Below are 18,757 nucleotides of genomic sequence, written 5' to 3'. Positions count from 1 at the left end.
ACTCCAACGAACTTACGAACCTTCATGAAAATTAAATATGATTGGCCATTTATTAATTTACAAAATCTAGTAATAATTAGACATTTAGATTAAATGAATGCATTAAAATATTATTAATTAAGAGAAAAAGAAAAAGTTAATAAAAGAAAAAGAAGTAGAGAAATTGAGAGTGCGATTTTCCACTCCAATTGGGTCAACTTGCTTTCCCAAATTTAGTTGACCATTCGAGTATAGTTTTTATTTAAGCTTTTACTTCATTCTCTTTCTGTCCTCCTTCGAAAAATAGACGCATTTCAGCAAAACACAAGAAACCAGGTGTCCTCCTTTGCAATTAATCCACACTTTAGGGTTTCAAAAACCTTCAACTTCCATTGCTTTCGAGCTTCTTCTTCTTCTTCTTCTTGATTTCGTAGTTCAAAATCCCTCGCTTTACTTCTATCGCACTGAGAATTTTGAACTTCGAAATTTTAGGGCTTCTTTCTTCTCCCCTTATCCGTCGACTCATTTCCTTTTTTTGCAACCTGGCCCTTGATTTTGTTTCTTTTATTTGGATCCATTCATGGACGCTCGAGATTCATCTTCCTCGACCGCCCCGAATCGAGATGGGTCCTCGTCGGCCGTTGAGGATGACGGTACACTTACCATCACCGCCGCTCTCGCTAAGGAGGCTGCATCGCTTTTCCAATCGGGCAAGTATGCTGGATGTGTAGAGGTCTTGAACCAGCTGTTGCAGAAGAAAGAAGACGATCCTAAGGTTCGATTTTTCTTCCACCATAATCTAATTTAGTTTCTTTGTTTTTTTTTTTCGTTGAGTGTTAAAGCTTACTGTAGAAATGAATTAATCTATTCTACGATTTCGTTAATTCTTTGTGTGTATACGTGCAGATGCGGTTTAGTCTTTTGAATTCAGTGATGTGAAATGTTGAGCTTAGAAATAATTTAGGGCGTTTTTTTTTCCGTTCCTTTTTTCCCCCGCTTTAGAGAATGTCGAGATTTGAATTATTTGAGGATAATATACTAGAAATATGTGGAATTTCATTGTATCATTTGATTATGCCTAGGTTATTCTGAGAGGAAGTGCAAACGGGTGGTGATTTTCAGTGAATGTTATCATTTTCCTTGGGTTTTATGATCATTAACAGGAATTTAGGCTCGGGTGGTAGTTTCTGACCGTACATTATTCATTTTTGTTTGTCACTGGTTAATTTGAATGTTAATCCTTCTAGTCACGGAATTGTTACCTAAACCTCTGATGTGAAGGTGTCGCCAATAGAATTTCCCTAGCAACTGATGGCCTGGAAAATATTTGGGGTTCCAGCTGCTTTACTAACAAGCATCGTTGATCAACTCCACTAAAGGCTCCATAATCATTTAAGGAAGATGGGTTTTACAAAATACTGCGTTTTTTTAAACAGCCTGTACTCATTCCCATCCCCTGATTCCATACTTTCAATTTCTTGAGCTTTTCATTTTTGAAGTATGAAAAATCCAAAGTGGAGAAAAAATAATGTAACAATGAACCTGCCAAGTGCTGATGACAATGAGATATTTGGTGTTTTTGTTAGTCTGTCCATTTAGATGGTTGGTCCTTCTTTATCTTCTAGAGCTAAGATTTTATGGTCAAATGTAGTTAAAGCTTTGGTTTATGAGGCTTGGTTTGAACGTAATCAGAGAATTTTTCATGATAATTACAAGGATTGGTCAAACAGATGGGGTTCAGTTCGTCTTTTAGCTTCTTTTTGGAGTTCGCAATCCAAGCTCTTTGAAGATTATTCTATTCAGGATACTTGCCTTAATTGGAATGCCTATATAATCAAGTATTTTAGATCTATTGTAATCTCTGAAATCTCATTTTGTATTGGATAGGATGAGGGTGCTATGGATGTGTCAACTTAGTTGAGATATCCGGATGCATTTCCTGATCCTTAGTGGTTTATTTGGTTCATGCCTCTTTGTAGTTTGAGCTTTGCTTTTTTCATTATATCAATGAAAAGTTCTGTTTTCATTTTTTTAAAAAAGTATAACTGTGTTCAGATTTCACATTGTTGGCAAAAAGAGTGTTGAGTGGAATCTGGTTGGCGGTAATTATATTCCACACCTATCTTACCAACTCCTGATCTTTGCTCTCAAGCAAAATTTGATTGGTTATTGATGATCGATATAAAAAAAATATTGCCATGAAATTAAATCAGCTTCGTTAGACACATAATAGTATGTGGAAGTGTTACATGCATACGCCAACAATACTGCTATCCTCAACTCCTTGGCAGTTTATGTACTTTACCTGGATCCATTTTACTTCTCTAGGAGAAAGACTAAATCCTTTTTCTTTTATTAATTTTGGTAATAGCTCAGTCTACAACTTTGGCCTGTTCCTTAATTATAGGTATTCAATGGTTTGCATATTTATAGAGTGGCTTTGGATCCGAGAATGAATTATGATAGGTGTTATGACAACTCTTTTATTATTGTTTTTGTTGGGCTGTGGGGAAGGTTTGGGAGGGGGTTGCGGCGATTCCTCTACCATACTTATTTTTTGAGTTGTTTAACCACATTAATTTTAGGCAACGATATCTTTAGTTTTCAATATTTAATCAATTGGTACTATTGCCAGTATTTTGTTTTAAGTTTTTAACTTGACGTATTCTGATGGGTGTCTCTTGATATACATTTACTTTGGATTCTTGGTGACTGGTGATTTTCTATGTTTATGTTGACTTCAATCCAATCTTTAGGACTGCATCTTTTATAAGGAGCTTAATGGTATCTTGGTGTCATTTGTTTGTTGTTACTAAACAAGTTAGTTACATTGAGTTTGGCTGTCTATGTACTTTAATTTTGATGCTTTATTTGGCAATTTATTAATATGTGTGTATATATGTGTGTGTATATATCTGCCAGCATTTCATTTATAGATGCCTTTCTCAGGTGCTTCATAATATTGCCATTGCTGAATACTTGAGGGATGGTTGTTCCAATCCAAAGAAGTTGCTTGAAGTATTAAACAATGTCAAGGTATGCCGTTAGTTCCAAAGTCATGCACGCCTCTTAACTGCCAAAATAAATTTGTGTTCCTGGTAATATTATATTATTTTCCTTCCTTTTGGAAGAGTTGTTTTGGAGTGAGAAGAACTCTGAAGCTCTGAATGGAGTTTATCTTCATTCATCTGAAAGAGAGGGAAGATGGAACTTAGAAGGTTGTGGTTATCGCATTCCTCATACACATTTTTTGAACTACGAAGTCAACTCTAAACTAAAAGCTTTTAGGTAGAGGAAGACCTGGATATTTTCTTTGGAAATGTGAGTTTGCAAGGTCCGTTTGGGATTCCTTCGTTTTAGACATACGTCTTCTTGATAACTTGTCATAGGGATACTAGTGATATGATCAGAGAGTTCCTCCTCCATCCCTCTTTTTATGAATAAGATCGGTTTTTATGGCTTGTTGGGGTGTGTGATATCTTGTGGGATCTTTGGGGAGAGAGGAGCAATAGAATGTTTTGAGGTTTGGGAAGTTGAGTGTTGTTTGGTCTCTTGTTAGATTTCATGTTTATACGTGGGTAGATCTAAAAGATCTTTTGTAACTATTCTGTAGATACTATTTTGCACAATTGGATTCCTTTCCTTTTGTATCCTTTTGAGGGATTTGTTCTTTTTTTAGTATGCCCTCAAATGCTTTCAATTGCTGCTTCATAAAAAAAAACCAGTTTGGGGTCTGGTAGAATGAAGGAAACAATTGATAGGTTTTGAGTAATGTTTTAAATGGTCATTGAGGCTTACACCTCTTGTTAGAAGAGGTTTAAGCTTCTGTGAAATGACATTGAAACTAAAAGTCATCTCATTTAGTGATTAGAAGAATAACATTTCTTTGGCTCATTCTTAAAAATTATAGACTTGAGTTGTAATGAATTGAACTATTACTACCTTTACTACTAGGACTTTGAAAACATTGAAACAAAACTTTATGGTATAAGTCAATTCCATTAATAATAATAGTAGTGATGCCAAGGATATCCTTTTAGAATTTTTGTTTGAGTAGTAATTGACATTTTTTTTGTGTACATTTGTATAAACTATTTTCTCAATCAATACCTAATCATAGCCAAACCGAGCAATTGGCATTTGAGTGTGCTGGAAACCACGAGGTTCGTGGTTCGAATCACTCTACCCCAATTGTACCCAAAAAAAAAAAAGGATAAATGCTTAACATCAAGCAATACCTAATCATACTAATTAAATTTGATTAAATTTGATTTTTCAGGATTTCTGAAAATTTTTTAGTCATATTTGCGGATTGAGACTTACCTCTTGCTTCTTCAAGAGAAAAAGCCTTCTAAAGCTTTGGTTTTGAGAATTTGCCATCCTATTAAGCCTAGGAAAGATAAAAAAACTAATCGACATTTATTTTTATTTTGATACTATAATCACTTCATTTTATAGTTCTTTGACTGAAATTTTGAATCGAGAGAATGCTGCTCCCCACACTCCCATATTCACTTTTTTGGTATTTTCGGCCATTGCATGATGATGTACACATACTTATCTTTCTGCCAATTCGCGTGGATGTGCTTGTTCAGAAGAGAAGTGAAAACCTTGCAGTTTCGTCTGGAGAACAAACAGATGCTAACCCTGAAAATAAGAGTACTTTGGTTAAAGGAAATAACGTGTCTGCTCACCAGACTGCTGCAAATAATGCCAATATGGTATACATGGAAGAGTTTGATGCCTCCATTGCTATCCTAAACATTGTAAGTTCAATGCATGTCTTGGCCAGTTAGTTGAAAAATATTTTATTATTGATTTGATCATGATAATTTAAAATATCTGTCTACAGGCTATCGTGTGGTTCAATCTTCATGAATATACAAAGGCGTTAGCAGTTCTTGAACCCTTATATCAAAATATTGAACCCATTGATGAGGTACTGGAGTTTATTGATTATATTAGTGATGGGAATTCTCTTTTAATTACTCTATTGATATGCAGACAACAGCTCTTCATATTTGCTTTTTGCTGCTGGATGTTGGATTAGCCTGCCGTGATGCAGCATTGTCTGCGGTAAGTAGTCATGTTAGAGTTTTGTATATTTTGCTAGTGTAAACTAATTTTCTTGAGACAGTACTGGGAGAATTCATTGTATTAATCTGAAAATAATACCTCTTACAACCTAGGGACCCTATTTAAAGGCTACAAAGCAGCATTTATTCCTTAACTAACAGTAACTAAACGAAACAGTAACTTAAACCTTTAACCAAGATAAAAACATAAACAACCGAGTAATGTTAAAACAGAAACTGAAAATTCTAGAACAGAGAACCCTAAGCCAAAGCCAATGGACTAACTGATTTTCATTTACTTCACTTACGTACTTCAAATTTTAGCATGTTGCTTGAACTTGTTACAGAGAACCCCAAGCTGAAGCCAACGGACTAACTGATTTACTTTATTGGCAGAATTCAAATTTCAGTAGTCTTGTAGTGTCAAATTTTAGTATGTTTCTAGAACTTGCTAACTTGTCCTATAATGTAGGAGAATTACAGTTGGTCGTAGGTTTACCAATTCTTGTAATTAAATCTTAATTTACAAAGCATGTTCCAAAGTTTTTATTTATATAATGTATGAACTTTACAAGAGAAGGGCAATATCCAAGCCAACAAAGTTACAAGAGATTTCTCCAATTGGTAAAAGTAGATGTAAGATTAAAAGAACTAAAGAAAGATGTACATTTGCACCAAGACATAGCAAGGTAGATAATATTTCCCATAAGGTTGTCAAAAGATCTTCCCTTTTGATTGAAGAGGTGGTTGTTCCTTTCCAACCATTTAATCCATAAATCCATAAGAAAGCTCTAATCAAATCGTCCAAATAATCCTCTTTTCATCCATGAATGAGTGCTAGATGAGGGCGTATGTGAGGCTAAGCTCATTGGGGATACTAGTGAACCATCCGAAGGAGAGAGAAAGCTTGTTTCAAAATAATCCTCTTTTCACCCTTAGCCCCTTTCATCCTCATTGTCATTGCTTTTAGGGTCATCCCTACGCCTGTTGCTGACCATCCACCACAATTCAGCCTTGTTGCCATCGCTAGTGGCTAGTGGGTGACACTGGCCTTCACCAAGTTTTTTTTTTTTTTTAATCTTTTCCCTCTCTCTTTTTTCGCTCTTTTTAAATCTCCTTTAATTGAACTTAAATTTAGTATTACAACAAATTAATTATGCATTATCATCACGTAGTTACTTGGTATCTCGATGCTAAATTTACATATAACAAAAAAAAATATAAAAAAATAACGTATCCTCAACGTATCTGTATTTTAATTTTTTAGAAATTGGCGTATTGCCGACTAGCAGTGGGGGTCTTCTGGCCCCCAAAGGCACGTGTCGTTGGCTAAACCCTCGCGGCAGATGTGTTGTGGGGGCTGCCTTGTAACGTAATTCCTCACCGAACGATGGGTAGAATCCTTTGTAGACGACTTAAATACGCGACAGAATATTTAAGTGGCAGAGTGGCCTTGCTGGCACGATCCACTGAGATTTTAGCCTTTCGTCACTCCGATCTACCCCTCCCTAGAAATTGGTGTATTGCCTCATCTTATCGTATCTGTAACTCGAATTTGTATCCATATCTATGCTTCATAAAATGTGTTGGCTCCAAGATAGAAGTCTTCTTTCAATTTTCTCAATGATAGGATTCCAAAAAGATAAAATCCTTGGCTTGTCAAAAAGAGGCAAATCGAGATAATTGCAATGGCCCATTTTGCAACCATATTTGCAAGAAATCAATTCAATAACTTCTTGTGTAGAGTTAATGCCCGCAATCTCTGATTTGTCATGGGTGACATTCAAGCTTGAAGTCTTCTCAAAATAGTTAACAAGGCCAAACAATATTTTAGAAGCAAGTGCATCCAACTTTGAAAAGTGATTCATCATCAAAAGTGTATCAACTATCATGAGCAAAAAGGAGGTGTGGACCCAAAAAGAGCTTCTTCCAACATATCCCTTTATCACTGACCCAAATCAACATTCTACTAAAACAATCCATCATAACTACGAAAAGGAAGGGAGATAATAGATCACCTTGTCTAAGGCCCTTTGTGGCACGAATCTTTCCCCTAGGATGCCCATTAATGATGATAGAGAAGTTTGATGAGGACACACCACCCTTTGTCCATTTTTTTGCCATTTTGCACCAAAGTCTTTATCCTTGAGGATGAGATTGAGGAATTCCTAGTCCACCTTATCAAATGCTCTCTCAGTGTCTAGTTTAACCACTAAGCACAATCTTCAATGACTTAATTGGCAATTAATGATCCATCAAGGATTTGTCTACCTTCCACAAATGCTGATTGGAATTTAGGAATGGTGCAGGGCAGGGTCTTTAAAGGCCATCTAAGAGAACTCTTGGCAATGATCTTGTATTGTATTGACAAGAGATGTGGCTAATGGGTTTGTAATTGCCAACCATACGACATCAATCTTCTTAGGAATAAGGCAATATGTTATGTTTGAACATGCATTCTTAAAAAAATCTTGAAACACACTCTTAATGTCCCTTGAGGATGTTTCAATATATATTTTTTTTATAGAACTTTGTCGTCAAACCATTTGGGCCTGGAGATTTACTAGATCCGAGGTCCTTAATAGCCATATGAATCTCTGTTTCAATGAAGGGGGATTCTAGGTTAGATGCTTGTTGGGGGAAATGGGCTCCCAATGATTGATTGAAGGTAGAAATGATGCAAACTCTAATTCAATTTCACCCCAATTACAAGATTAGTTAGTCAATATGAAATTATGTGTTGCCCCACTGTTGATTAGCAACAGTCACCCCCTACTATTTGACTGTGACCCTCTCAACTTCATAGTTCTTGAATTCATCAACCCCACGGCTAAAATCAAAGATAACTCTACTATTGGTTCCATTTTAACTTCCTTAAGCTCAATCGGCTCCACTAGTTCATTCTCGTATTGAAATACTTCCCACTCTTCATTGTTCTCATGCACCAACAAAATATGCAACTCCTTCTGATCTCGCACCATACACTTATGGCCTGCAAAGTATCATTCGTTGCAACGGAAACATAAACTCTTCTCCTTCCTAGTTTGAAACTCTGCGTCCGACAATCATTTTCGATGGCCTTTCTCTTTTGTTTCCCATCGTCGAAATACCTCGCAGTGTAGACGTCCTCATCGTCACTACCTCGTTCGTCTTCACACCTTCTTTTGCTGCAATTGGAACAATATTTTTAACCATAGTAGTTTGGGATTGGGCCTTACCTACTGTATGTCCATAGAGGCCTGCTTCTGCTTTCGTTAACTCCATATTCTCTATTAAGGGCTAGCTTCATCACACTCGCAAGCCCACTGGGCTCCCAACACTCCACTTCTGCCTTGATCCACGACACGAGCCCATTCATGAATGTCTCTTCCAATACTTGACCAGAAAGCTGTGATATTGGCGCCACAAGCTCATCGACAAGATCTCGATACTCTTCTACTATCGTCTCCTACTTAATTGCAAGAAATTGACTATACACAACCCCTTTTCTGGACTATCACAATCGCTCCAACAATCTTGTCTTTAACTCCTTCCAATCTTTGAACGACTCTCGCTCTTCTTTAGAATGACACCAATATAGTGCGATTCCTTCAAAACTGATGTCAACCACTCCAACTCCATCAACTTATGAATATTGAAATATCGGTTGACTTTGAACCAATTCCTCGGTAACTTTTACGAAGTCTTGTTAGTTCTTGATCCATTGTGTCAAGACGTTCTTCCATTCTCTTCTAAGCCATCTTTCCAAATTTCCCTAGATTGTTGTACTTTGGTACCAATTTGATAAGAACCGATCTCTAGGAGTATTATTCAAACTGAGAAAAGAAGCCCTAAGGCTAGTTACAACCCTTAGCCTCTCTTGGAAGCTAAGATTTGATTCTCCCACCCTCGAAAGACGACTCTAAACTGAAAATGAAAACTGATTCCCTTCCGTTTCCCCCTCTCACAAATATTCTCTCCTTCCCCTAACTAACCTTGGGGCCCACTCGTTCACTATTGGATGATGAAGCTTCTATTAAAAAAAAAAACTATTGGATGATGAAGCCACACTACCCACTACATTTTCGAGTCCCTTTTTACCCCTCCGATGATTTTGTAATAATATTGGTGGTCTAACGGATGGCCATTAATGGTGATAGAGAAGTTTGCCGAGGACATACAACCCTTTATCCATTTTTTGCCATTTTGTACCAAAGCCTTTATCCTTGAGGATGAGATCGAGGAATTCCTAGTCCACTTTATCAAATGCTCTCTCAATGTCTAGTTTAACCACCACGTTGTGTTTCTTTTTTCTGGCACAATCTTCAATGACTTCATTGGCAATTAATGATGCATCAAGGATTTGTCTACCTTCCACAAATGCTGACTGGAATTTAGTAATGGTGGAGGGTAGGGTCTTTTTGAGGCGCTAGTGTAAGGCTGAAAGGGCTTTTTTGTAAATAACTAGCTAAAAAAGATAGGGGTTAATTAATGCTAATTGTTAGCTAATTGTTAGTTGTTATGATAGTTAAACATCTTGTAACTAATTTTCTCTATAAATAAAATCCTTCTTTCCCATTTTGAGAGAGAATCATTTCATTCAAGAATTAATCTAAGTATTGCACCAAATTTAGTATCAAAGCAATCCAAGATTTGGGGATCAATGGCCGGAAGAAAAGCCAATAAGCCGATTGGTGGAGATTCAAGAGGGGGAAGAAACCCCCACCCTCTCTCCAAAAACTACAACGAGACGCTTGCTGTCCGTTGAAGACTCATTGGAGGGAATTCTTGGTTCGATGAACTACCGTCAAGAAATGGTGGCAACACTTGTGAGAAGGATGGATGCTTTAGTGGCACTGACCCAAATTGAAGAAGATGCTCCAATGTTCAATCAAAATTGGGGAAGAAGAGGAAAACGTGGAGCTGGACAGCCAAGAAACTTTCAATCTCAGCAAGAAATTCATCAAGAAAGGGTTTCAAGAATGCATAGGCATCTCCAAGAAAACCCAAGAGGACGACCACATGTTTAAGAAAGATCCCAAGAAGACCAGATTGGGATTCTTCGAGTGAAAATGATCCAGAAGAAGAATATTTTGATGCAAGAAGGGACCGAGAAGGAAGATATGAAGCTAGAGGTGATCCATATGACTTCAAAATGAAGATAGACTTGCCGTTTTATAATGCTAAGTGTGACATTGAAACATTTCTTGATTGGATTAAGAACACGGAGAATTTCTTTGGTTACATGAATACACCGGATCACAAGAAGGTTTGATTGGTTGCCTTCAAGTTGAAAAGAGGAGCATCCGTGTGGTGGGATCAATTGGAAGTAAATCGGCAAAGACAAGGCAAGAGGCATATCCGAACGTGGAAGAAGATGAAACGGTTGATGAAAGAAAGATTTTTTCCTCCCAGTTACGAGCAAACACTGTACAATCAGTACCAAACTTGTAGATAAGGTCCTCAAACAGTAGCTGATTTCATGGAAGAGTTCCATCGTTTGGGAACAAGAACTAATTTGGCTGAAAACGAACAACACTTGATAGCATGGTTCATTAGTGGGCTGAGAATGGACATCAAAGAGAAGGTAAAACCTAAGAAGCATGGACATCGACACGGTGACACGCCGATTTTCAAAAAAGTAGGACACGACACGTCGGGAACACGTTTTTTTTTATTAAAAAAATTAAATATATGTCGTGCAATAAACACATTGTGAAATATTCCATTTAAAGACTTCATTAACAACCATACAATTCATGAAAATGATGATAATAGATAAGATGACTAACAGTCCAATGTCATAAGTCATAACAAGTTTTAGTAATTAGTTCAACACCACAAAAGTTACAAAACCACAAAATAGAATCAAAGAAGTCAAGCCTTCTACATATTTTCTTCATTCTTGTCCAATGCCCTCTTAACTACTCGAAGCTTCATTTTGATCACCATCATCAGTAAAAACTATAGCTTCCAATTCTGGTTCGTCCAAAGATAAACTAGCTACTTCAAAATGAAGCTAAACTTGCCGTTTTATAATGGTAAGTGTGACATTGAAACATTTCTTGATTGGATCAAGAACACGGAGAATTTCTTTGATTACATGAATACACCGAATCACAAGAAGGTTCAATTGGTTGCCTTCAAGTTGAAAAGAGGAGCATCTGCGTGGTGGGATCAATTGGAAGTAAATCGGCAAAGACAAGGCAAGAGGCCTAACCGAACGTGGAAGAAGATGAAACGGTTGATGAAAGAAAGATTTCTTCCTCCTAGTTACGAGCAAACACTGTACAATTAGTACCAAAATTGTAGATAAGGCCCTCGGACAATAGCTGATTTCATGGAAGAGTTCCATCGTTTGGGAGCAAGAACTAATTTGGTTGAAAAACGAACAACACTTGATAGCACGATTCATTAGTGGGCTGAGAATGGACATCAAAGAGAAGGTAAAACCTAAGAAACATGGACATTGACACGCGACACAGCGACACTGACACAGTGGCACGTCGATTTTCAAAAAAGTAGGACACTTCACGTTAGGGACACATTTTTTTTTATTAAAAAAATTAAATATATGTCGTGCAATAAACACATTGTGAAATATTCCATTTAAAGACATCATTAACAACCATGCAATTTATGAAAATGATGATAATAGATAAGAGACTAACGGTCCAATGTCATAAGTCATAACAGTAATTAGTTCAACACCAGAAAAGTTATAAAACCACAAAATAGAATCAAAGAAGTTAAGCCTTCTACATATTTTCTTCATTCTTGTCCAATGTCCTCTTAACTACTCGAAGCTTCATTCTGATCACTATCATCAGTAAAACTATAACTTCCAATTCTGGTTAGTCCAAAGATAAATTAGCTACTTCAAGCATTCTCGCATCTTCAAATGAATCAAATGAATCTCCAGCAATGTCCTACATTTTCGTCTCTCCTTTGAAATATTTAGGAGTTCTTGATAAAAGATGTAGATTGCTATGGATGTACACCAAGTCTTTTGCACGTTGTGGTGTCATCTTGTTCCTTCTCATGGAGTGCACAAATGAATATGTACTCCAATTTCGCTGAACACGAGGAAGATGAAGGTTGAACAAGTAACTTCATAGCTAGTGACTGTAAAGTTGGAGTAAAGGCACCATGGATGCCCACCAACTCTTCGGAGGCATATTATATCTGTCACGTATGGAATCATGTTTAGCAAACTCTGCAGACATTGTAGAGAAATTGGCAAATTCAATGTTCACTCTTGTGCGCTCATCCTTTGAACTAAAATATCTCCTGATACACTTCATCCTCTCTCTTGATACTTCTAAAGTCTTTATGTGGTGGGAATCGAGTCTTGTCTTCTTCAAGCCATTATGCACTATAATACCTAAATAAAATTACAAAATATACCTAACTTTAGTGTGTGCTTAGGAATTGAAAATATAAAATAAAGATCTAAGATGTCTTAGAATACCTTAGATTTAGAGAATATGCCAAACAATGGAGATGAGTGTTATTTTTATTCCAACGATCAATCAAAATTTGATGTACCACTTCATAAAAAGATGGGATTCATCTGCATGCTTTCCTTCATGTCTATAGATATATGTACTCCACTTTCACTTTTTCAATCATGGTGCCCCGCGTATCATATACCAAATGGAGGCAAGGTTTGTCCGTATCATAATCTCTGATCATATTATAAATAGGAGCAGTAAAAGAAAGAATATAATCAATCTTATCCCACCAAATATCATTAAGTACCAACTCCTTTACACATCTTGCTTTCACCATTCATCTTCTCTATAGCATCCCCATTTATCACTGATAACCATTGTTTGCAAACCACCCTTAATGAGTTTAAATCTTCTAAGCATGATGATGGTAGATGCAAATTGTGTTTCTGCTACTTGCAAGTAACTTCAAAGACACAAACTCATTGAACATAGCAAGCCTTGTAGAATGGTTCATGATAAAGTGCTTGACTAACATAACATCATCTGAAATTTCAGAAATCCAACTACACTCTGCAAATACATGTTGATTACTATCAATATTTCTTGCAGCACAAATATTCTTCAAAGCTAGATTGAGAGTATGAACTACACAAGGTGTCCAAACTATGTTGGGGAAATGTGATTCAATAATTTGTCCTGCACCCTTACAATTTACAGCATTGTCAGTGATTATTTGAATCACATTCTCATGTCCCACCTCATTTATAACTTCTTTCATCAAATTTGCTATGAAGTATTTATCTTTAGTCTTGCCTGAGTAATCTATAGCTTTAAGGAACATTGATCCTCCTATTGGCCAAAATCAAATCAAAGTTAATCCAAAGACAATAACGAGAAGTGTTTTTTTCTTGTGAAGGAGATTGCATTCCTTGGCTTCCTATTGGCCAAATCAAATCAAAGTTAATCCAAAGAAGATTGAAGCAATCACTCATTGGCTAACTCCATCAACAATGAAAGACATCCAAGCTTTCCTTGGCTTGGCATCATTTTATAGGAAGTTTATTAAAAACTTCATTAACAACACCAATAATTAATTGTTTGAAGAAAGTCACATCTTTATATGGGGTGAAAAGCAACAAACCAGCTTTGTTTGTATTAAAAAGAATCTGAGCACCAACCTTGTTTTGAAGTTACCAGATTTTTCAGCTCCATTCGAAGTAATAGTTGACGCATGTGTCATGGGGATTAGTGGTGTCTTGTCTCAGCAAGGCCATCCAATAGAATATTTTAGCGAGAAGCTCAGCACCTCGAGGCAAACTTGGAGTACTTATGAACAAGAGCTATATGCTCTTGTCCAAGCATTAAAACAATGGGAGCGATACTTACTATCCAAGAAGTTCTCTTGTTGACCGGTCACTTCTCATTAAAATACTTGCAAGCTCAAAAAAATATAAACCGAATGCATGCGAGTGGATTTCATACATCCAACAGTTTGATTTTGTTATTAAGCATCAAGCCGACAAAGAAAACAAGGTTGCCGATTTGAGTCGAAAGAGTTCTTTGCTAACCATTCTATCAACCAAAGTGATTGCATTCAACCACCTTTCATAACTATATGAAGAAGATTTAGACTTTGGGAAGGTATGGTACAGTTGCACTAATCACATAAATTTAGAAGATTTTTATATTGTAGATGTGCCATATGCCAAAGAGCCAAGGGACTTCCACAAATGCCAGCTTACACACACCTTTACCTACACCCACAACCATTTGGGAAGACTTATCAGTTGATTTTGTACTTGAACTTCCTAAAACACAATGGGGATATGATGCAGTTCTGGTACTTATTGATTGTTTCAACAAGATATCTCATTTTCTAGGTTGCAAAAAAATGAATGATGCGGTCTACATTGCTAACCTCTTCTTTAGAGAAGTTGTTAGACTTCATGGAGTGCCTAAATCCATCGTTTCGGATAGAGATGTCAAGTTCCTTAGCCATTTTTGGCATGTTCTATGGAAGAAGTTTGAACTACATTGAAATTTAGTACTACTTCTCATTTACAAACAGACAGTCAAACGGAGGTAACCAACAGAACATTGGAAAACCTTATACTTTAAGTGGCTCAAGACCTAAACAATGGGACTTAGCCCTTGCACAAGCCGAGTTTGCCTTTAACAATATGAAGAACAAATCATTTGGAAGATGCCCGTTATAAGTAGTATATACTCAAATTCCAAAACTCATATTTGACCTTGCCAACTTACCCTCCTTTGTGGATGTAAGTAGTGAAGCTGAAAATATGGTGGAAAGAATACAAGAACTACACAAGAAAGTCCACGATCACTTAGAAAAAACAAACTTTGTCGTACAAAGAAGCCAAGGATAAGTCAAGAAGAGAAGTAACATTTGAAGGAGATCTTGTGATGGTTCATTTACGCAAAAACCAATTTCTCACTGAAAATTATAATAAATTGAAGGATAGACAGATTGGACCATGTAAAGTACTAGCAAAATACGGTAGCAATGCTTAATAAATTGAGCTACTAGAAGATCTTCATGTCAACCCCGTCTTCAATATTGCTGATTTGAAACTATATTATGTCTTGAATGACTTTCATTTAGCTTCTTAGCTCACTTGAGAACGAGTTTGATTTGGGAGGGGTGGATTGGTGTAAGGCCTAAAGGGCCCTTTTGAAAATAACTAGCTAAAAAAGATAGGAGTGAGTTAATTGCTAATTGTTAGCTAACTGTTAGTTGTTATGATAGTTAGTTAAACATCTTATATTTAATTTCCTCTATAAATAAGATCATTCTCTCCCATTTTGAGAATCATTCCATTCAAGAATTAGTCTTTTGGTATTGCACCAGACGCTCTGAGAGAACTTTTGGCAATGATCTTGTATTGACAAGAGATGAGGCTAATGGGTCTACAATTGCCAACCATACGAGCATCGATCTTTTAGGAATAAGATAAATATATGTTTTCTTTTAAACATGCATCAATGATTCTGGTCTTAAAAAAAAAATCTTTGGACACAATCTTAACCTTGAGGATGTTCCAATTTTTTTATAGAACTCTGTCGTCAAACCATTTGGCCTAGACATTTACTCGATCCGAGGTCCTTAATAGCCATATGAATCAATGTTTCAGCAAAGGGGATTCTAGATCAGATGCCTGTTGGGGGAAATGGGATCCCGATGATTGATTGTAGGTAGAAATGATACGACCTCTGATTCAATTCCACCCTCTGTCAGTAAGCTATTTCCGTCTCCGGACAGCACCTCAAGAATAGTGTTTTTCCTTTCTTTAGCACTCTCAAGACAATGAAAGTAACTAGGGTTCATAATCCCATCTTTCAGCCACCTGTTTTTACATTTTTGCCTCCACAAAATCTCATGAGCATAAGATTCAGATGCTACATTCAGGAGGAAATGTTTTAAGTAATATGGTTGCGAGATTAGTTAGTTTTATCCTTCTGCCGTGGGACAGTTGGGTTGCTGTAATTTCTGTGTATATCATGCGGTGTGCTTTCTCTCTTATCTGTATTTTTAGGAATTTGTACCATCTGTTCTTGGTGTGTATATATTCTCATGTTGTTTCTAGACTCTTTTGTCTTTAGTGGAACTGAGTTCTGTTGACAAATGCGTGATGATATATTGAAAATGGGGTTCTCATGTATTTTTTGTCAGGATGTTCTACTTTATCTCGAAAAGGCTTTTGGGGTTACCAGTACAAGCCAAAGTGAAAATGTTGGTACAGGGGTACAACAATCCACAAACGTGGTTGCAAAATCTTCATCCATTCCTACCAATGCTTCTGCCTTTGAATCTTCCAATTCAGATTTAGCTGCAAGTGTCAATGCATCGGAAAATGCTCTATCGAGAACTTTGTCAGAAGAGACATTTGAGTACGAGTCTATGTTATCAACACTGGATATTGGTGGACAGAATCCAGCAACACAGACTGGTTTTTCATCTTCGAACGTTCTTTTAAGGATCCCAATTGATCGATCTTTATCTACAGTTGATCTCAAGCTTAAATTGCAGCTATATAAGGTTCGCTTTCTTCTTCTCACTAGAAATTTAAAGCAAGCGAAGCGTGAAGCAAAGCATGCCATGAACATTGCTCGTGGGATAGATTCATCCATGGCTCTTCTCTTGAAGGCTGAACTTGAATATGCCCGTGGCAACCATCGTAAGGCCATGAAGCTACTACTGGCTTCAAGTAACCGGACAGACATGGGGATCTCAAGCATGTTAAACAACAACCTTGGCTGCATATATAACCAACTTGGGAAGTATCATTCATCAACAGTATTCTTTTCCAAAGCTGTATCTAATAGTACAGCTCTCTGGAAGGATAGAAAACCAACTACTGTTTCACAGGACAACTCTCTTCTTATCATCTATAATTGTGGTGTTCAGTACTTGGCTTGTGGAAAACCACTTCTTGCTGCTCGATGCTTTCAAAAAGCCAGTTTGATTTTCTATAACCGTCCTCTGCTGTGGCTCCGTCTTGCCGAATGCTGCTTAATGGCTTCAGAGAAGGGGCTTCTAAAGGACAACCTTGCAGATTCCGATAGATCAGATATCAAGGTTCATGTTGTTGGAACAGGAAAATGGAGGCAGCTTGTATTGGGAGATGGAATTTCGAAAAACGGATGTGCATATTCCTCTGGAAGAGAAGATGGGCATTTCAGCAGCGAAGGACAACCTAAGCTGTCAATTTCTCTTGCTCGGCAATGTCTCTCTAATGCCCTGTACTTGTTAAACCATTCTGAGACAAGCTTTTTGCATTCTGTCTTGTCCTCCAATTCTTCCTTGGAGGAGAGAGATTCAAGTGAAGTAGCGACTTCAAGGAGAAATTATAAGAACTTACATTGTATTGATTCCAAGGCCTCCGCCTCAACTCTAGGCTCAAGTCAGGTAACTGCAAACGGTGATGCAAAGGAACAAAAAGGTGCTACTATTCAGGAACTTGTGCAAAACTCCCTCTCCTATTATGATGAAATTTCTCGGAGAGAAAACCTGTTGATTAAGCAAGCACTTCTTGCAAACCTGGCTTATGTGGAGTTGAAACTTGGAAACCCGTTGAGATCTCTGACAATTGCAAGGTCTCTTGTGGAGCTTCAAGAAAGTAATAAAGTTTATACATTCTTAGGCCACGTTTATGCTGCAGAGGCTCTTTGCTTGCTAAATAGAACAAAAGAAGCTGCCGACCATTTATTATACTATGTATTCGAAGGGATTGATTTCAAATTGCCATTCAGTCAGGAGGACTGTGAACTATGGCGAATAGATGGGACTGCTGATCTTGAAGGCGCAAACGGAGGATCGACGACTGCTAATAATTCATCTCAGGAGGATGCTCATCACATCAAGTTCCTAAGACCAGAGGAAGCACGGGCCGTCCTCCTTGCAAATTTTGCCACTGTTTCGGCTTTACAAGGAAATTTTGAAGAGGCACAACAGTTTGTATCAGAAGCATTATCGATTATGCCGAACAGTCCAGAAGCCACTTTGACTGCAGTTTATGTTGATCTCGCTCTTGGTAAGTCGCAGGAAGCTGTTGCCAAATTAAAACAGTGTAGTTGTGTAAGGTTCCTCCCCAGTGGATTGACAATGAAAAGATCATGATTGTTATTAGTATAACTGGTGGCTTTGTATTAATGTCCTGCCCTCATGTTAGTACTAGTCAATGGGCTAGTCGGCTAGATAGTAATCTTTAGGAGGAACATATAATATAGCTCACGTCAGAGAATAAAATTAATGTTCAATTTTTTTTTCCTTTTTAATTTTGATCCCTAGGGTTCATTTGTAGTTGTGTATCTGCTTTTTTGGTTAGTGGAGATGCTATCCTATTGTTACCATGAACGTTAATAGAGCTTTTCTTGAGAAAGAAATTGAAGAAAAAAAGTATTTTTATCTTCTCTTTGCCTGTGTGTCCTACCCAAGCCCCCCCCCCCCCCCCCCCCCCCAAAAAAAAAAAAAAAAGAAAATAAAATAAAAGGACCAAAAAAATGATAAACTGTTGCTTCCTCTTTTTATTCATTGAGCTACTGTTAGCATTTGTGTTATCCTTCCCAAATTTTTCTGGCGGTAAAATTTTTCATATCTTCTCTTGATGAATTTCGTGTTCACGCCGGAAATTTGTCTTAATTTGTTTTCTTAGTGGAGTCCCTCTATTGTTAAATAATAAATGTCGTGTGGAAAATTTTCTATCCTACCGTAGGGGGAAAATTTTCCCTTTAGAGACCAGTTGGATTATC

General features: G+C 37.1%; 1 protein-coding gene across 1 annotated transcript; it reads left to right on the top strand.

Annotated features, from left to right (window-relative positions):
• The first annotated feature begins 178 nt into the window (after positions 1–178).
• On the top strand, positions 179–18,418 carry LOC120070940 (Tetratricopeptide repeat (TPR)-like superfamily protein). The gene is made up of 6 exons (XM_039022862.2): positions 179–754; positions 2,929–3,015; positions 4,575–4,745; positions 4,832–4,918; positions 4,984–5,055; positions 16,179–18,418. Exons 1-6 carry the CDS (start codon positions 560–562, stop codon positions 18,123–18,125), a joined length of 2,559 nt encoding a protein of 852 aa, XP_038878790.1. The 5' UTR covers positions 179–559; the 3' UTR covers positions 18,126–18,418.
• The last annotated feature ends 339 nt before the right edge of the window (positions 18,419–18,757 follow it).

Source organism: Benincasa hispida, chromosome 2 (genome assembly GCF_027475165.1).
Source record: "Benincasa hispida cultivar pf3 chromosome 2, pf3_genome.v1.1, whole genome shotgun sequence".
NCBI lineage: Eukaryota > Viridiplantae > Streptophyta > Magnoliopsida > Cucurbitales > Cucurbitaceae > Benincasa > Benincasa hispida.
The sequence above is the reverse complement of the archived record's forward strand: the minus strand, read 5'-3'. Positions and strand labels throughout refer to the sequence as shown.